Genomic DNA, 21,609 nt, shown 5'->3' with positions numbered 1-21,609 from the left:
AAAGTATCATCAGAGCTCGAATGAGGCTTACTGTATTGTAGTCAGTGAATAATACTGTCCAGCATAAATGTGCAGTGTGCTATAATAACTGGTTACCTAGGATATGACTTTGTGCAAGGAGAAATCCAACTGTAACAGCCTCCGAGTCGGGATGAAACAGACACCACACAGCTTGCCCTATCCTCTTTTAAGTTGATCTATCTGCGAGGTGTGTGTTTGCGTATCTGTGTGTGAGAGTGAGTCACACACCAACTACCCCCTCCATAAGACAGTAAATTAGAGCTCCTTTCGATCTCAGGGTTTATCTTATTCCACTCTAATCAGTATATTGATCTGACCGGCGAGAACCTGACTTAGACAAGAGAGCCAGTGTAATCCTTAAGTCTATTCACATCCTGATAGTGTGGCTCAAGGTTATACACACATCACACTCAACCGTAGTACCTTACTGTAGCAAACCACACACATCACTATTGAGAGGCAAGTACCGGGGCTAAACCACCCACATGTCGGGAACATATCCTAGAGATTTTGGGGGTACGGTGCTACAATCAAGATTACAGGATAAGGCTGCCGATTTTTGTTACTGTCAACAAATCCGATTAAAAGACCAAAATCAACAACATGTTAGTCCGTTTCTCAATACGTTCCGAATTCCCAGTCTATGGCACTCATCCCAGTGGCGCCGGAATGAGTTTTGAAGTGTGGGGGGGGGGGCAGCTTTCGATGACCTAATACAGTGTTTTCGGCAGGATTTTGAGAGACTCTGGTGTACTGCTCCCCTCGGACGATTTTGAACATATTAAAGTTAAATGCATCAATCTGGTGCTCTTTGGGAGCAAAATTACAAGTCTAAATCTATGAAGAACTTGGTGCTCTAGTAAACAATTTAATCATAAAGATTGTATGGTTATGAATGCTGCTGGCAAAAAGTCACACAGCATAAGCATATTAAATGATTAGGGGTGCCGACATCGCCGCAGACCCCTCGCACTGAGCACAGTCGGCTCCGATTGACAGTCGTGCCGGGAATCCGGTCCCTTCCCACAGGGAGAGAGGGCGCACTGCGCAGCGAGAACTCAACGGCACTGGACAGCAGCGAGGTCCGGGCGAGGGGTGCTGTAAAACTCACGGTCGGGCCTTTCCAAGCAGACTTCGGTCACTCACGGCGCACCGGACGATGCACCCGGCGAGGGGCAGCCCACCAGTTGAGAAGTGTAAAAATATTTTTGGTTCCTTATGAAACTGTAGCGGGCTGGATGTCAGATCCCTTTGATTTAATTTGAGTTAGGCTACACAATGGTTGATTATGATTGGATAAAGATCCACAGCACATTCTGCTCCGCCGGTTGCAAAATGTGGATAAATATATTATTCAGTGCTTTTTTTATTGCGCATCGCAAATCCTTGCGTTTATGCACGTAATGTCGAAATAAATAGACTTGAAGTCTAGGCTAAATAAACTTCAGTTCCGGTTGTGGTTACGTGAGACACAGCTGAGACGGAGCACGTTTGAAGAGTAAAAAACACTTTTGACTCCCTCCAGTCTCGACATACACGGGGCGGACGGAAATGATTGAAACGTCTTTTGTTGCCGTGTTGCAATACAGGGGCATTTGCGGGGATATAGTGATTCACAACCTTAAAATGAAAGTAGGATAGGGCCGTAAAGTTTTTTGCGGGGGGGGGTGGGGGTGCAATGGCCCCTTGGCCCCCCATACTACCGGCACCCATGACTCACCCAAAGCCCAATCATTCATATTCAAGTCATTAATATGTACTTTCACTTTCTAAAAGGCTAAATCATTTCCTAAAACAGCTGGGCACCGTTTCAAGCAAACATTACTCAAACAAGAGTAAATAGTGCATTTGTCGGGGACTAATTTTAACTGCAGATGTGGTGAGCTAGCGAGTATTTACAGCAGCAGGAGGTCTATGGCATGGTAGTCTATGGAATAAACTATAACAGGCTTTGGCTACACTGGAAATACTTATCATGATCAATTCACTGCTGCTTTAGGGCTTTTCATGGGGAAAAATAGAATATCAGCACACTTTAAATGTGTGATTAAGCTAAGGTCACAAGACAAAGAACAGAGGAGTTTGTGCTTACGTGGATAGTCTTTGGGATGAATCTTCTCTGACCAGTTTCCAAAGAAGGTCACTCTGTACTTTGCTGTTCCACAGGCACAACAGTTGAGCAGAGGTTTCTCTGTAGTTTCTCCATACAGGGATTCTGTACAGTAATGAGGGGAAAAGTAAAAGACCCAGAGAGAGAAATACAGAAGACCATGAGATAGGCGTAGAGAGATTGCTCATTAGTATAAGGAGCAGATGAGAGTGGTGCCCATCATACAGAAGATGGGTGGTTTAATAAAGTGGGGAGCAGAGAGAGAGAGGGAGGGCATGAGAAAAGGAAAGGATGTGTAGCACAGTTCTTTTGATCTGTTGCACAGTGTGACATCCAATGTCGTGCACAGTCAGGAGGTCACACTCATTTACAATCACTCACATGCCACAACATAACGGCAGAGAGGACTGAAATTCAAAAACAAGAAAGAAAGAAAATAGAGTAAAAAAAAAGATAAAAAAGAGACTATAAGTGGGGAGGAACAAAAAGTAACAGCAGGGAGATTGAAGGAATAAGAAATTAATTGTAAATGATTTATTCCGTGTCAATAAAAGAAGCCTACCTTTCTCACACATTCGCTTGGTGAGTGGGCCTTCATCCTGGAAATTGATTACTCTCTTCTGCACAATGCTTGCCCTGCACAGAGAGAACAAAAAGAGATGGAGTGAGTAAGGAGTGAAGTTTGTTGGGACCGGCACCGAGTGCAAATCTAAGCATAAGAGAGCTAAAAGTACGAGTGAATGTCCCAATGGGGAAAAGTGAGGTTTTAAAAATAAAAAGACAACAGGCAGCAGGAGATGTGGAAAATGTTGGCTTTTAAGATGTGATAGAGTCTGAACAGTGGATTGTGGCAGATGGAACAGGTGCAGAGTTATTCATAATCATCTTCCTGTTTTTTCAGAAGACTTCTAAAAGCAGGTATCTGAGCCCACAGGGAAATTGCAAAATCAGTCTTTCAGACGGATGCATTCAATGTCTCATACAAAGACCACAAAAAGCATGCATCAGCATTAGATACGCGTACATGGAAAGGCTGAAAGGCTGAAGAAAAGCTGATAGAGAAAGACAGCAACTAAAAGAGTAATTTTTGCAGTGAAGAAAGTCCCCACGACACTTTGTAGGTAAAATTCGCAAAAATGCACAGACTAGATACTATATAGTAGGCTATGCACTGTGTCGATAAGAAGTGATTGACAGGCCAACAGTAATGCTCCCCAAAATGTGAGGCCTGGCAGAGGGGAGCTTCTCTAGATTGAGCTGTCTAAGAGGCTTGTTCCACCGGGTGGTGGGGAACACAGGTCTGAGAGGGGCCTTGACATGTAAATCAGCGTCAAACAAACCTTTTCAGAGGCCAGCAGACTTGAGAAAACAACAACAGAAAACAAGCCTTAAGGCACCTAACTTCCTCACATACACCAGCCTTTTACGTCAGCAATGGCTGCAGGAAGGTTTCCATGGGGATAAAACCCAACAATGAGGTGCTGGATGGAGGTGATCCAGGCAGGCCCCGTCCAGCTGGACTGTTTGGATACCATTTATTTTGGAGTATCAAACTAAGCTGAGCTGTGTTGTGCTCTATTGAGCAGAGCTGATCCCAGAATCGGTCCCTCACAGCAAGAAAATACATTCAGTGACTTGAGAGACATTAACCTGTACATCTCATGTAGCTTAATTCCCTATTTTATAGGGAAATATTATACTGATATGAGCTGTGTACTTAAATTGACACTATACATCTCTCCGTGCTGGCTTTTAAAAGGCATTATAATGATGATCTATTAGTATGGGGATAGATATTTGTACAGTCCACATCTCTATGATATCAATGAATGACCGGGATATACATTTTTTAACACGACAATCAATGGGCCTGCATGTATTCATATCCCGAAACTCTGTCGAAACTTTTTGGTGAGGTTTGCTCACAAATATGCTAACATAACATTGTCTGTTCTTATTATAAGCTTTATACCCTTTTAATGACATACTATACTATGATGTTCTTTATGCCATTTTTATGGCATACTATACTATGCCATTTTAATAGCATGTTATACTATGACTTTTAATGACATATTATACTACGACATTTTGACATACTATTAGAGGTGTAAGAATACGTGTAATTGTATTGAACCGTTCGGTACAGGACTTCAGTCCTCGACAAACAGCTGTTTATGTCTACTACTCAAACACGTGAAATAGAAATTCTGTAGCGCGAGTTTTGCCCGGAAAGTTTTGTCAGCGCACCAGTTGCTCTCTATCAGCTCTACCAGTGCTGAAAAGTTAGCTCGCCAGGTTAATTAAGCTCAATGGACAGCAATTTCTATCAAACTGTATGCCGACACTGTTAAACTGAAGTCAGGTAGATCTGTGGATACACTTCAAACATTTTATTTACACCAGCATCACCCAAATGTGTCGATTAGTGGAGCAAAACAAAAACAAACCCTTCTCTCCACAGCGTTCAGGCAGCCTCCCACTGAGGATTCAGAACTTGCCAAAGTAACTAATGATAGTGTTTATCGCTGCATATGCGACGAATCTCGATCGTAAACAATAGCGGATTGAAGCATGTGGTCAAAGTGTTTTGAGCCCCACTACAGTGTGTATTTCAGTCAGTCCATTGTGCCTGTCCTGTATAAATGAGCTACAGTTCAGTTCAGGAATTATCCACCGTTGAGTTTTATGATGGAGTATTACAGAATTAGAAATACTTTATTTTTTTTATTTTTCTACATACTATACTAATAATTGTTATGGCTTGTTTTTCTACATGCTGGACTACAATGACTTTTTGACATAACATATTAATTTTTAATTAATTTTTTCGACATATTATAATGTTTTCTGACATACTACAATATGACATTTTTTATCACTTTTTTTTTTTTTTTTTTTACATACTATACTATGACTTTTTAAATCACTTTTTTATCACTTATGATTTTTTAACATACTTTATTATGACATTCTTTTTTACATACTGTACCATGATTTTATGACTTTTGACATGCTATACTTTAACTTTTTTATAATTTTTTTGACATACTATACTATGACTTTTTATCACTTCTTTTGACATACTATACTATGACTTTTTTCATCACTTTTTTCAACATAGTATACTATGTCTTTTTTTTACATACTATGCTATGACTTTTTTTAGCACTTTTTTTGACACACTGTATTATGACTGTTTAGCACTTTTTTGACGTATAAGATATTCCTTTATTAGTCCCGCAGCATACTATACTCTGACTTTTTTCAACATATTATACGATGACTTTATCACTTTTTTCAACATACTATACTATGACTTTTTTCGACATGCTATGACTTTTTTTCGACATATTATACTGACTTTTTTCAACATACTATACTATGACTTTTTCATTACTTTTTTCAACATACTATACTATGACTTTTGCATTACTTTTTTCGACATACTATACTATGACTTTTTTATCACTGGAGGAGACAGAGAGGGAGAAAGGTGTGGAGAAGGCTCATGAGAGCAGGGCCAGGTGAGTTGAATGACAGCTGTTGCTCAAAGTATGTGAAAAATAGTCATAGTTTAGTATATCGCAAAAACTGATGAAAAGCCATATCATTAAAGTCTTAGTATAATATGTCGAAAAAAGTGATAAAAAAAGTCATAGTATATGTAAAAAAAAAGTGATTAAAAAGTAATAGTATAGTATGTCAAAATAAATCATAGTGTAGTATGTCGAAGAATGATAAAAAAAAGTCATAGTATAGTATGTCGGAAAAAGTCAAAGTATAATATGTTAAAAAAAAGTGATAAAAAAGTTATAGTATAGAATATCGAAAAAAAGACAGTCTATTATGTCGAAAAAAAAGGAAAAGTTATAGTATAGTATGTCAGAAAAATGTCAGAAAAAAGTCACAGTATAGTATGTCGACAAAAGTTAGTCTAGTATGTTGAAAAAAGTGATAAAAAGTATGTCGGAAAAAGTGATAAAAACTAATATTACAGTGTGTTGAAGAAAGTAATTAAAAAAGTCTACCTATATTATGACTTTTTTCGACATACTATACTATGACTTTTTAATCACTTATTTTTACATACTATACTATCACTTTTTTTTACATAAAATACAGAACTATGACTTTTTTTGGGCATACTATAGTATGATTTTTTTATCACTTTTTTTACATTCTATATTATGAAATTTGTATCACTTTTTCAACATATTATTGTCCCTTTTAAAGATCATTGGTCAATATCTTCAAAACGGACATGTGTCTCAAATTTCAAGTTAATCAGACTTACAGTGTGAGGGGCATGGCCTTTCCAAAATCGTGTTTTTGGCCGTTACTTACAGTGCCACCATATGGCAGACTGGAGTCATATTTCTTGGGAAGCACTTGCACATCATTTCCAGTTATTAGGTCAAGTTTCATATTTCTGGCTCGTTGCAGTTCACAGCAATTTGAGCCTTGGCATAAGATGACAAATAATAACAAACCAACATAAACTCAATTGAGTTCTACTACCCTATCAGGGTTTGAACCCTAATTATACCCTTTCACATACAGTACACTCACTCCGTCTCACACAAATTATATTAATTCACACACACTACTATTATCTCTCACATAAACTATCATTCCTCTATGTATTTTCAATCTCACTAAAACAGGCAATAATTCACCCTTCGCTGAACCCCTCCCCTCTTGGTTACTGTTGCTAGGCTTTCGCACCACCATGTCAATATGGCATATTCATCAATATCAGTGAGAGATATTATAGAAATAATGGCAGATTTCTGGAGTAACTGTTCTGAAATATTAGAGAGAATTATACAGAAAGGTTTACACAATGCATTTGAGAGCTACATTCATAACATAGGCTAATTTGTCGGTGGAGTATTGTGAATGAGGAGGCCATTAAAATCAAGGGAAAAGCTCACTGGTCCCAATGCAAGCTTTAGACACCCCACGTCTTGACAACTCACATGAAGGACAAACATATACAGGAACAACAATATTGTTGAGAGCAAGTATGATCTTTGGCCAAAACAGCCTTTCATAACGTGGATGAAATGATTCAAGGTAAGCGACACCACCAGCACATCTCTAATTGTTCACGCTTTAATTCAATCTCACCCCAATTTCACATATCTCCCTGAGAGAGAGGAGCAAACTCTGCCTCACTGCTTGCCCACTTTCCCGGGCTGGCCAAACAATCAAGCGGAGTAATGCTTATTTAACATCCAATTTAAATTCTATCTCACTTTGCCGGATCTACACCGCCACCGATCCCAATCACCCCAAAAGTGCACTCATTTGAATGTGGTGAGTGTGTGTGGGATGGAGTAGGCATGTTTGAGAGCTTAACAAAAAGAGAGAAAGAGGAGAGTAAGAAATAGAATGAAAGCAAAAAGAAAAGAGCAAGATAGATTTTGTCTTTCTAAGGCTACATTTATGCCCAGTAGATCTGTAAAAGAAGATAAATAAATTCTCAATTTGTTCATCTGCTCCTGCTACAGCCAGAGATTAAATAACTTAATTTTCTTCTATCTGCTGCTACAAACAGAACTTACAATAAAGAAACAACTAAGAGACACACAAATCCACTGCAGATAAGCCAATGTATGTACATTTAATTTCTACAGGTCTGCTTGACTATAGTGGCCTATCAAAGTCCTCCTTGATTTCTCCAATCGTTGTGCTGAAGGAGATTAACAGACTCTGACAACTGCATGTGGTTGTGACATTCATCTGATCACTGATACACTGTCTCACTCAGACAGCCAGAACACATCACACTACCCTCAATATTGCATGGCACCAGAGGGGGATGACAAATAAATTGCTTCCTACCTACAAATGGAAAGATAAAAGATAGTGGCAACTTCAATGGTGACTGCAATATATGGATTATATTTCGATGCGATTTACTCTGGCTCCGACCACAAGATCTCTGCTGTGACAATAGCTCCTGGCTAGAGTTCCACTTTTTGTCATCGGACAACTGCAGAACATGTTCGATTTTATCATTAAGTGCCCCCTAATGAGCAGAATGGAAGCCACTTAATTTCATCCAATTAGACATAAAGCTGAACATTTGATTTAGAATAAAGTCGGTCGAAAAGATAGACGACATCCCTCTTTGCCAAAACTTGCTGTGAGGGTCTGAAATTACATAAAGAACAGTCTGAATGAAAATTATGGGAACAGAGATGGGGACATTTACAATGACAAGTGTTACGTTTAAAGAGCATTTAGCAGTCACTCATCTACCATATCCAATCAAGCAGCAGTAGAAAAAAAAAAACACTACACACAATTAATAATTAGGAACACCACTCTGAAAAGCAACACTTTCACCGGTTTCTTCGCGTTGAAATCTTTCAAGTCTATTGTGCCTCTTACTAGGATTAAGTTCTGATAGCCTGTTCAATTTTAGTTCCGGTTTTCAGGTGGCAGAATACATTGATTTGTTAAGCTCAGAGGCTAACAAATATCTTATCAAACATTTAAGTCTCCTTTCGGGCTGTTCTCATACACTGTTCGTAGCTATACCTACGAAAAATAATGCACTGTAATTCGTAAATATCCCACAAAATCAGTTTGTATGTAATCCACGTAACTGTGAACCAGAAAGTATAAAGCGCACCGCATAGGGAGGAGGTTGGGGTTGACGGGTGGGTAAAAAAACAGCATACTTTCGCCCAGGAGACCGGTGTTCGTGTTCCATGTGAAACCAGAAGTCAACGTTAATTTATTTGTCACGTAACATAAGTTACACCATCTATAGATTTATTTTAACCAAAACCATGATCTTTTCCTAAACCTAATTAAGTGGTCTTGTTAACTAAACCTAACCAAGTTCTTTCCTGTGAAGACAGAAGTTGATTTTTTTTTTTAAAGATCATGCATTTAACAAGTGGAAATTGACACATGCTGCTGGACATTTGTAGGAAACGCACAAAAAATGAGGAATAACTTTTCGTAATATACTGAATCATACGGATCTATGAGGATACATTGCTCCTCACCTTGTTTTATTAGCGAAAAGCAGAACATTCAAGTAGCAATATCAGACTTTTTGTCTGTGCCAAACCCATCTAAGTCGATCTTCTCCTAAACCTAACTGAGTAGTTTTGTTGCCTACACCTAACCAAGTTCTTTCCTGTTAAGATGGAAGTTTATTTTGAAAAGACTGTATGCATGCAACAAGTGCAAATTGACACGTAATATATAATACGCATGTATGAGGATACGTTGCTCCTCACCCTGTTTTATTTAAGAGCAGAACATTCAAGTAGCAGCTGGTGCCCACATCACTTTTGCTGTTTAAAATGACCAACGTCACTTGCAGTGTTTAGCCGTAGCTAATTAACAAAAATCTGTGTTCAGTGTTCTCTGCAAGCCAGTGCCTTTCCTGACCAAAGATCCTTTGTAAGTGGAAAGACATATCACTCTGTAACACCACTGTACAATTGCAAGTGGACTGTGTGTTTTTGTAGTTCGACAAGATTTTAGTAGTGCAGGGTTAGAGTACCTAACCTGACCCGCCAGATCATTTGTTACATGGAACCATCTGAGAAGCTGTAATTGTAAACTGTTTGGAAAAGGGCAGGCACTTTCAAAAAAATACTTGGTAGGTGATTGGATGAACCATCTGTCAATCAAACTCTTGCCGAAGCCAGTCGGGAGAAGAGCAAAAACATCTTTTCTATCGAGAAAATCCTTCAGTGCCGTTCTTTCCTCTTCATTCAATGAAGAAATACTCTCCAGTTCTGATATAACTGATGCTATTGCAGCTACGCTAACCCCTTCAGGAGCCGCTATTGTTGTTTAGAACAAACAGTCGCCAATCTGTGTTGTGTCACACACACCTAAGCTCTAAGCCACGCTCGTAGCTCCTCATACGATGCGGATTTGTCCCTGATCTGGCTTGTCGAACACAAATGCATTACGTGAAGACTGACAAGATGGATTTTCGTGTGATATGTGATCCTGCAAGACATCCCGAGAATCAAGCTGCCGTGCAAAGGTAAGTCAGTACCACAACGCCCAATAAAACAAGAGTGGGATGCCAGCAACTGAGACACAGCGATGGAAACCTTGGCCTGATTTGATTCTAGCATGTAAAAAGGCTGAAAATAACTGGATTGGATGGTAATACTTTCAAAGTCTGTGCTCTGAGTTCAGGAGTTTGAACGAGTATCATTGCCTGACCCTATCATCACAAACCAACCTATGACGGAACCAAACCACCAAGCTCAGCCTTTCCATCTGAAAGACGGCAACTGCCTGTCAATTATACTGCAGCAAACCACTCGGGAGGAGAAATAGTCCCGAGACAACATTTGAGTCACAGAAACACACATGCCACACACACACACACACACACACACACACACACTTCTAATTTCATGGCCAGATGTTGTTTTTTTAAATAACCATGATATTTTACAGGCAGGCAGGCTGGCTGGCTGACCGAGCTCTTTTGGGATACAAAATGAAATTAAAAACAAACATTTACCCTGCCTGTGGTGGTAATGAAAGTGTCCTCTCTAAACTAATCTATAAAATTAGCAATCATTCCACATTATGTTGTTTCTTCCTGTGCATATTTGTTGACTACGCGGTATGTGTTTGTTTATGTACCCATGTTTCTCTGCTGGTATGGGCTGTATAATAACACAGCCTCTCCCTCTGAACAGTTTTCATATAAATATCCCTTCGCTTGTCAGTTACAGGAGTAGAACCTCCTCAATCAATAAGACTTAATGAAGACTTTTGTTCTGTTGCAGCTCAGAGGCATACAAACGCCTTGTCATCTTTTTGAGTGCCAGGTACTGTAGGGGGGGAGAACAATGGCAAGTACCCACTCCCAGCCTGTAATCATGATTTTCAGAGGCATCCCTTTTGAACTTCTCACTCTCTCTACTGTCTGCGCCCTGGTATTACTACATCCACATCTCAGCACTTTCAAATATCTCTTTCTAGGCTGAACGCTCTAACACACTTTCAACTTTTTCCCTCTATCCATGAGCTTAACTGAGTACAATTCTGCCATCATCCCACTGGTTTCTATGAGGAGAGCAGACGTGCTGTGCGATATGACCTGCTGTGAGAAAACTATGACAATACCACAGTGAAGATGAAAACAAAGAAAAGATGGATAAAAAAAAAGAACGGAGGAGAGAGCGAGGAGTGAAAAAGAGTATAGGAAAGCTCAGAGGTTATTGAAAGGACAGGTCATAAAGTTACTCCAGAAAGATAAGCACAAGGGAAATGGAAAACACAACGACGTAGAAAAGGAAAACTCATCACACTCAGTATCAGTCACATAATAATAACATGCATTACTAAAAAGTGCAACCTTTTCATCATCCCGTTGTACACAGACCATACACCAGACAGCAGAGAAACCAACTGGATACATACACAGTTAAATAGTGCATTGATCAGAAGGCCTTGTCAGTCACACTCCCTTAGCATCTTTCCACCTCCTGTACTCACATTATTTCCCCACAGTACTGGATTAATAAAGGGATTTCGGCCATGATCTGTCTTCAGCTGAACATACATGACTACCCTTCTGTATCCAAGCAAGCCCAGAGGACACGCAACAGCAGAATTGATCGGTGTCAGTCAGCTATATAATTAATAAAAGGTAATGAATAGTTTATGAAGCCAAGTGCAAATGAAAATTTGACACAACATTCTGTATTTAACTCTGTTTAGCTTGGGGGAAGGTATGTAATGGAACTGATTTACTGTACCTGCAGACTTGATATATGCTGATAGTGCAGGTCCCAATCCCAGAGAGCTGGACTACTAAATGATTCAAACTTAGATTTAACTCTGTATGGCAGGATTAAATATAGCTAGCTAGATAACCAATCTTGAAAAACACTTAGTTAAAAAGTTGAAAAGCAAACACTTCAAACCATTCTACTACGGCACGTCAAACTCTGTCACATCAAAAATAACTGTTACCACTATCAACATACACTCAGTTACCAGTTTATTAGGTACAGTATGTCAGGCTAAAAGTAATACAGTCTAAAGCTGGGCATACACTGTACGATTTAAGAAATGTTGTTGTGTAATTCCTACTTCTACTGTACCAGTGGATCGTTTGTAATGTAAAGCCAAAGCTCACGATTTATGTGCTCACACTGTACATGTCAAATATAAAACAAAAACACGACCCGTTGGCCCCGGCGGACCATTCTGGCTGTTGACAGTTGTCAATAAAGATTTGTTTGAAAGCTCCTAGGCAGGTGAGGTTTATTTGCTAGCAGAGGTCTGTAGGGGTCACAAAGAAACGTGCTGCTTTGATCATCTGTGCCATCCTGCCTGCTGAAACATCAAAAAAAAAAAAAGAGGTACCGTCGTATCTGGACTCCCAGGGGGCTAGGAAGACGTGTATGGTCGACAGTATGGTTTGTCTATTTTGCAGAGAGAACTGGAGGTAAACTAGCTATGTTTTACTATTATTTTTCTATTGTAGCCTACATTGTTATCTTGATAGCTATGCTCTGATTACTGTAAAAGGAGGACAAATAAGGTACTGACGTTGGAGAATCGGCTCCTGGCTCTGCTTCAACTGTGCAAGAGCCTGTGGACGGCCGACCAAAATTTTGGACATGTCCGACGGCCGGTTGGGAGGAGTTAATCGGATCCATGTTCCCCCCTGTACACTGCACGGCAAACGACACCCGACAGAGCTGAAATTTGGTCCAACTCTAAAATGAGTCGTGCGGCTTAAAAATCGTGCCAGAGACGAGCTAAAATCGTACACTGTTTGTCCGGCTTAATGCAAAGGTCATGCAATAAATTCTAATGATCATGTAGCTTGTGGTGCAGTTGAACTGTATTGCATTTTACAGAGAGGTGTTTCTGTTATTTAGTCTACCCTCGACACACAAATGCTATCAATCTGCTATAATAAACCCACATCGCAAGAACCGCATGCTGTTGTGGCTGCCTGGAAGGTAGAAAAAAAAACACACCTATCCATCTAAAAGCTTCTAATATGCTTTGAAAGTGGTCAGCAGGAGATAATCACAAATCAAATCTATCCTCGCAGACTAAGCTTGTATCTTGTATTCTCCAGTGATCTGCAGCCAGTGATGCGGGGAGAGAAAAATTTAAGATTTGATAGAAAGGGGCAGCCCTGCTCTCCACATTACCAGACCTCTTAGAAAATAATGAATTACAGTTCACCGAGTACAAGGACCTGTTGAGCTGAAAGTTAATCCTCCACCAGTAGTGTGTAGTGTCTCTCTAAGCGTTTGAGCTGAAGACTCGCCTCTGCTCATCAGATTCAGCATCAGTCGCGGTATACATACTTGATGTTGACACAGCCGGAACCACTGGGGGGCGCAGTCCAAAACACCTGGATGCTGGTGCGTCTGCGAGGAGTGCTCTCTGTCACTGCAGGGGGGCAGTTGGTCATAAACTGTGTTTCCTCCTCATCAATTATCTGTAGATCATGCACACACACACAAAAGAGATTAGTGATGAGAATTGTAGGTGAAACAAACACATCTGACTTTAGCAGCTATTACATTGAAATGAGCAGATTCATCTCACATGCACTGGTTCAAACACTAGTGCGTATGTTTTTAAAGCATCCTGAGGATCCCTCCAATTAAATTTGAGATATGATTAACAGGAGAGGAGAGAAGGAAAAACGTATGTCGTTCTCCAATATTTACTTTTTTCTTGTGAAATACTGCTGCATACGTTTCTACTCTTGGTTAAAATTAAACAGTCGTCACAACTCATAGATATGTACATAACCTTTAACGAGGAGTATACACTGATTCTATTTAAGGTATCACAAGCCAAAAAAAAGGGTTGGGAACCAGAGTGTCAGAATAAGAGAGATAGGCCATTTGATTTGCCTCATTCCAGTCCTTGTGAAAATCTGTCATTGTCAGTGAGTTGGAGACAAGGACACAAGCTCCTTCCACCCTTCCAGCACCGTACAAAAAAGATGGTTAAGGCATTTGACACCAAACCGCAAAGTAATCAATCCAGTCTAGTGAACGGGTGATACTTCTTCCACTTTCCATATGTCAGCCTAGTGGACGCAAGTATTGATACTGACTGGATAATCCTGGTGAAATAAATTGAATTAATCAATACACAGATTGATCAGAGTTAACACCCAGATGCCTAATCACAACAGGTATAAAAAAAAGTCCTGCCTCTCTACTCAGGTGCACACCTGAGACACTGAGCATCTCATTGATTTTAACTGGACAGGAAATTAGTAGAGCGGGTTGCATGAGGGAGTGCAGCCAGCGAGCTAATATCACTGCCCAGAGACCAAGGATCTGTTTGATAGGAAGTGACATCAGGGCAGTAAAGACCGGGAACTTTCTCACTCCATAAAGCTGTCAGCAGAGAATTTCCTTTGTCATGCCATGTTATGAATGAGTTCGCTGTTAAAGTGGATTCTGTGTGGATGTGTATGTCTGTGTGTGTGTGTGTGTGTGTGTGTGTGTGTGTTAGAGAGCGTGAGAGAGATAGAGCCAAAAGGGGAGCCTGGGAGCTGTGTGTGTGTGTGTGTGTGTGTGTGTGTGTGTGTGTGTGTGTGTGTGTGTGTGTGTGTGTGTGTGTGCGTGCGTGTGTGTGTGTGTGTGTGTGCGTGCGTGCGTGCGTGCGTGTGTGCAGCCTGACGGATTATACAGCCCCCCCTGCATGTTCCCATGGTTTCTAACAGGCATCCTGGGGTGGCCTGACTGGACTACTACACATGTTAAAACCAGTGAAGTCTCATGCATTAAACACCATCTGCAAAAAGAAGCAACCAATTTGCTGCTAACTGACCTATGACCCATTTCTTCTTGTACGTGTCTAATTCCAAATTGTCAAATCTACCAATAAACAGACGGTGAGTGTTGGCGGAAAAAGTGACACATAATTGGAAAAATTGAGATGCATTTTCTGGGTTTTTGCATGAATTTGTGCATCAGAATAAGTGCTTAACACATAATATAATTGATCTAAAATAACATGGGGACTTGGAAAAGTGAATGCAAATGGAACAATTTTCACAGAGGTTACGTGTCAGACATCTTTGTTGCCCTAATATCAAATCATCCTTGTGGAATTATGACAAGAACACGATGCGCCCACGATCTCCGTTATGTCGACGATTATGTCACTATGTTGCACTCAAAGTGGCACTGATTTCACCCCTCACATAGAACAAGAAAAGCCTAGCGTGGCTATCATCTCACCCTGCTGAGAAGTAATGTCTCATCAGACATCGCCAGCATTGCCCGCTGGTTCACGCTCTTGCCAACAAACACACACACACACACATACACACAGTGGCAGCTGACCTTCCCAGAAAGCTCAATAAAAGTGCTTTTCATCAAGTCGGGAGCTGTCCTGAGACGGCTGAGACGGGGCACACCAACAGATTTCAAATGAGCTGTATGTTAAATAAAGCCTGACGTTCTGTTGCAGCTTCTTTTTTTCTTTCTTTTCTCTCAATGCCGGGAGGCCGGCCCACCCAGGGCTCTTTCAGACCGGAGGAATGGTGTGTGTGCTTCGGAGTGTGTGTGTGTGTGTGTGCTTCTTGACATAAAAGACATAAAACATGAAAGACTAACTGCAGGTGATGATAGAGGCATATCTCTTGGACAGCAGTTTATTCTGACTGCGCTGGCACATGGTGCCTGTATCGAAACAGGTGATCATCTGCAGCTGTGAAAGAGACCTTAACGTATCTATTATTTGTACTTTTGATGCGAACATCTAAAGGCTATAGTCACACATCTATCTATCATTCTCTGTGCACTCCACACTCAGTCTCATCCATGTGTGGAGAGCAAAGTGACTGAACATGACTAAATGATGTAGTGTTTTCCCTCTTTACTCCTGACGTTTAGCGCCCTGTCACACCACGCCACACTCCGCCGTACGGCTGAGGAGCACGCTCAAGGCTGGTACTAAATAACAACAGCATGAAATCAATTACAAGGACAAACAAAACAGAAAAAAAAATTCTTGCCGGTGTTAGCCCCAGGTAATGACGGGACAAAAATAATGTTTTTTATGTCCTCCCATATTCAAGGCTTAGGTTCACAGGGAGTGCCACAGCATGGCAGTAGCTGTGATCAGAGCAGCCTGAGGGCTGCTGTGCAAACCTCAGTGTGTATTTTACTACAGGTTAAATAAAATAATAGGGTTTTATGTGGGAAGTGACTAAAAATGACAGGTTCACAAAAGTCTGAAAAAGAGAATTCCACACATGCTGTTAAACCCATACACAACTGCTTCTTTAACAGCTCTGCCCTAAGAAGACATATCATTTCAAGTTCTGGGGATTTGGCTTTATGTACGTTATCTATGCTTTGCATTTTCTTATTAACAAATACTCTTTATCATGGTATATTGCTTTTACTGTTGTAAACTACACTTGAGTATTTCTCTAACATTTTGGGTACTTTATATATCTGAAACCAATTCCTCAGGTGCTCAGTTCTTTTCGAATCCTTTGAAAACAGGATGTCATCTTGTGCACTGTAAACTCTATAAATGTCTTGGAACTGCAGCCCACTGTGGACTTGGATGAAATACATTTTGACAGGACACAGCAAGCTAAAAGGCACGAGAGAGAACAAGAATCAGTGAGGTGGAATGGATTTAAAGGTTATGAATGTAGTGTTGCGTTTAGGTTTTATCAACTACAACTACGCTGTCAATGTGCTGTGATAGCATCTACCGATATTACATGGTGCTATGTACCACTATGTATAATACTTTGTAACACTCTAGAAATAATATAAATGTCTTAAGTTTATCATTGTGTTACCAGTGGGATACCTCCGGGTCTGAAAAGTGAACCCAAGGGCGAAAGTGTCTTAAACTTGCATTCTTTCTAATAGCCAGCAGGGGGCGGCGACTCTGGTTGCAAAAAGAAGTCGTATTGTATAGAAGTCTATGAGAAAATGACCCTACTTCTCACTTGACTTATTATCTCAGTAAACATTGTAAACATGAGTTTATGGTCTCAATCGCTAGTTTCAAGTCTTCTTCAATACAACATGATGTTCATTTAGTAAATTATGGTCCCATTTAGAGTCAAATAGACCATGAAGCAGGGTATGCTTTGTGATTGATAGTTTGCTAACGAGAGTTGTCCGTGGGATCCTCTTACAACTTTAACCCTTTCACAGTGTTTTCAGTTCATGAAAGTTAATTGAAACCTTTTGGCTCCACCCCTTCGTGTCACTTCTGATTGCAAAAAAACAACATGGCATGGACAAATACCAAGATGACGACGGCCAAAATGCCGAACCCGAGGCTTCAAAACGGTAGTCCACAAAGAAATGGGTGACGTCACGGTGACTACGTCCACTTCTTTTATACAGTCTATGTGTGTTACATGATTATCATCCTTCCTGTCTCTGAACTCACACACATACACATACTCCATCAACCACGCTTCGCCTTCTCTCTGCTACTCGTCTCCTCACACTGCATTATAATTACAACGGCCTCACATATTTGGCCATTATCACATGCGCATACGCGCATGTGATAATGTGATAATTCTTTTCGCACTCTTGGCCCCACTCCGTTCTCTGCCTGCATCCTACAGTACTCCAGCTTGGCCTGCCTGCATAAAATGCTTATTAGCCTCTCAACTACTCCAATTGTACACTTCCTACAAACATGAACTGTATGCATGCTTGTGGGCACACAACTCCTCAGATTCCACACACGTGTGCAGTATTTTCACAGCCTGGAAAATCACAGCTACATGGAGCTGAGCTGAGAGTATGCTCCTTTCATATGCTATATCAAGCCCATTAGAGGAGGTGAGGTGAGAATAATCACACTTTGACATGTGAAGACGGGAAGGCTGTGCAAAGAAAATCTGTCAAGACCCCCATCCCCCCAATCTACAGTAAGAGAGATCTATGCACAGTGCTTGTGCTGGAGTCCAGAGGAAGGATGTTATACAGGATGGACATTAAGTAAGGTAGAGAAAACATAAAAATTGGTATTCTGTTCTGATTGTGCAAACACTCATGTGATTAGCTGCTTCCTTACCTGGAAATTCCCAGTGTAGTCCTCGTCCATGTCTCCCTCTGCGCCCTCCTTCAGGGCAATAAGGATGAACCCTCTGAAATACGAGGGGCTGGATGCACTCAGACTCACTGGATGGAATCAAACAAGAGTGACAAGCATCACTTGACAGAGAAAACAGCTGAGCTACAATCCTCACAATAGCCCACTGAAGTGGGCTTAATTAACTACCTGCCTGACTGTATGCACAATCATCAAATGTTTCATCTATTTCTTGAGGATTTAGCTCAGATAACAGTAATTATAATGGTTCAGTCTCAGTCAGGCGGTATTTCCGGAAGATGCTTAAGATAGTGTTTTTCTGCTTTTTGCAATCCAGCAGAAGATAAAAAAAATGTCAATTTACTTTGAGCTTTGGGGAGGTTTCGATTTGCTGTACTTGACAACTTTATCAGCATCTTTGGATAAAGTAAAACTTCAAAATGACTCATTTCTAGAATAGGTAATTGCAAAATGTGATTACCAACTCCCCACTTGGAGCCAATTCAGTTATCTTTGGAGGATATTAAATTAATTATGATTAAAACAGAAAATAATTAATTAACTGCAATGCAACATATTGTGAAGTCCAGAACAGCATGAGCCGTTTGAGTTTCACAGAGCAGATGGCACATGCCCATTAACAGCTCCCAATAACTTCCACTTTAAACAAAAGCTTTGAAATAAGGGACTGCTGGCTTTTTAAAAAATCTGTTTTAACTTTGAAAGAGAATACCAAAAAGCATGCATGAGTTTGCAGAGGGATTTAGCTTTATATAAACCTTTTTAATGCTTGCTCATAAAGGAGCTTTATCACAGTTGTCCACATTATAGGTTGGAAGTTAATTGTTGTCACCTTCGGCTTTTAAGATAAGATAGAACTTTATTAATCCCGAAGGAAATTCTTGTGCCAGAGAATTGCTCAAAAATACAACAAAATTACAACAAGTTCAAGTGTATAAAATACAAGTGTATAAAATAAAAAAGTACTATTTCTAGCACCAGTGCCTAATAGAATAACAATTACGTAAGATACATTTAGTAAAATGAGTAAATAAGATAAGTAAAATACAAAATGGTAAACTAACAAACAGAAAAATAAGTAATATTGCACATGTTGGACATTATTATTGCACATAATGAACAGTGATATTGCAAATGAGAATGTAAAAAGTAGTATTGCACATGATATTGATATTATATTTGTACTTTGTTTTCAGCATTTTAATAGTTCAAATGCATATTTTCCTTTTTGGGATGCAGGATGTTAAATGGACTTTTCTAGTCTTCCGACCACTCAAAGTGCTTTTACACTAACATGTAAGCATTCACACACACATTCATACACTGATGGCACTGATGCTGCCTTGCAAGGTGCGAACCTGCCCATCAAGATCTAATCTAAACCCTCATTCACACACCGATGGCACAGCATTATGGAGCAATTTGGGGTTAAGTATCTTTGCTCAAGGATACTTCGACTCTTTACTAACCAAATATAGTTAACTTTCAGTGCACATACACTTGCACAAACTTATTTGAAGTTTACACAACCTACTCACCGTGGACTATAGTGTTTTTATTTCACATTGCGCACATAGTGCCAACAAGCGCAGTGTGCGTAAATCTCTCGGATAAAACACCAACCAACCTCTGTATGTGCTCCCTGGCTGGTAGCTGTCCGGGTCTCCCTCAACGCGGAGGCGAAACTCGCTGTTGCTGTCCTTCCTGTTGCCCTGAACCCGCAATACCCGACTACAATACCCGTCTCCCCTCCCGGCTCTCTCGGAGGGCTCCTCGGTGAATGAAAACATGTTGCCCGCTGCGGTGGAGATGACGCACAGCAGGAGCATCAGCCGCGACTGTAGCCCGGTTGTTGTCATCATTCATGTAGTTGATGCGCGGAGAATCTTGTCAGAAAAGCTCCTGTTTCACTCCTAAAATGAGGACCCCAACTTGCTGCACAACTGCTGAAGTAAGACCTGTGCTTTCTGCTAGGAGGGTAGATCCATCCCGGTGTGAGTATAGAGAGCGAGGAAGAGGAGGAGGACTGACTGTGTGGCTGTGCGCTCCGAGAGAAGTGCGCACTGGTTGTGTGCCGCTGGTTGGACTGAGCAAGAGCGCAGGGGTCCGAGGAAATAAGAGAGGAATGAGCGCTGTGTGGCCGTCTCCAAGACCACAGCTATTTACAAACACACTACGTGAAGAATACTCTGAACCAACAGACTGGGAACAAAGACAAACCAATGAGTGCTGAGAGGAGGCAACACGTTTGACATACTTGGACTGAACTCTGTGTGGTCGGTGTGTGTGTGTGTGTGTGTGTGTCATCACTCAAGAGCTTTTACGGAAGACACGAACACACACACACAGAGGCACACAAAGGAATTGATAAAGCATGCTAAACGGTTGTCTAGGTGACTAATTAGATAAATAAGTGAGGAGTTGAAATCATCACCATGGGCTGGTCGGTGACTGTGCTGCTTTGCTCTCTATGTTCTTGGTTGCAATGAAATTTCCACATTTTAACTGAATTAATGGCAGTATGTGAGCTTCCACCTGATTTAACTCATCAGTGAGAGCAGGCAAGATAAGAAGGTATATATGCATTATAGTCAGATTCTAGTAAAGAGGGGTCATTCAGTCTTGTGAAGGGCTCATTGCATGGGTGGAAAAAAAGTACAAAATGCAAGTCTCCCTCAAAAACAATCCAAGGCACACTGTAGTGTTTGAACAAAATGAAATTGCCTTTATTTTATATGGCAATAATTGTTTAAAATGACCACCATGTTAGGACCAACATAGGTTTTCATCAGGGTCACTGTGAGCATTCCAGTAAAGAGGGGTTTCTATAGTTTGGGACTAAAATGAACTGCTGTACTGTCATCATGATCAACACGAGGAATCAGATTTCACAGATTGTTCAGTAGTTTACACTAGGGACTTCTCAGAGAATAATGAATATTGATCCATCTCAAACCTGGAAAAACAGATGTTGTCATACAAGCGGTGTGGCCTTGCAGAGTCACTGTACACACTTATAGTTATGTAGATTATAGCATTGTGTATGTATGTACAATAACATTTTATCCATACTAGCTGCATGTCTCTTGAGAGGCCTATGTCGGTCTGTCGTTCAGCAACACTTTGATCCAAAATGAAATATCTCATTGACATTTTGTACAGACTTTCATGGTCCCCAGAGGATGAAGCCTACCTACTGTGGTGATCCCCTGACCTTTCCTCTAGCGCCACCATCACGTCAAAATGTATCCAATAATTTGTCTTAGGGCAAAATACCTGCAAAAAATCTTTGACATTCCCATCAACCTCAGCTGTATTTTGGGTTTTGAGCAAATACATTACGATTTCCTCCAAACTCATAGCCTTTA

General features: G+C 40.5%; 1 protein-coding gene across 3 annotated transcripts in view; it reads right to left on the bottom strand.

Moving 5' to 3' along the window:
• spon1a (spondin 1a) overlaps positions 1-21,609 on the bottom strand; it is a 135,566-nt gene that overhangs the window by 62,647 nt on the left and 51,310 nt on the right. For 2 of the 3 annotated variants that reach the window (XM_037749511.1, XM_037749522.1), the window contains exons 1-5: positions 19,869-20,618; positions 18,203-18,309; positions 13,474-13,607; positions 2,694-2,767; positions 2,114-2,236 (exon numbers count right to left, since the gene is read on the bottom strand). In XM_037749511.1, coding sequence (XP_037605439.1) covers positions 2,114-2,236; positions 2,694-2,767; positions 13,474-13,607; positions 18,203-18,309; positions 19,869-20,103 — 673 coding nt within the window. In that variant the 5' untranslated portion in view covers positions 20,104-20,618. Of the gene's footprint in view, positions 1-2,113; positions 2,237-2,693; positions 2,768-13,473; positions 13,608-18,202; positions 18,310-19,868; positions 20,619-21,609 lie in introns of those variants that run through there. The other variant, XM_037749532.1, reaches the window with a different exon arrangement.

Source organism: Sebastes umbrosus, chromosome 2 (assembly GCF_015220745.1).
Source record: "Sebastes umbrosus isolate fSebUmb1 chromosome 2, fSebUmb1.pri, whole genome shotgun sequence".
In the NCBI taxonomy this organism is placed as follows: domain Eukaryota; kingdom Metazoa; phylum Chordata; class Actinopteri; order Perciformes; family Sebastidae; genus Sebastes; species Sebastes umbrosus.
Note: the sequence above shows the minus strand (reverse complement) of the source record. Positions and strands in the feature narration are given on the sequence as shown.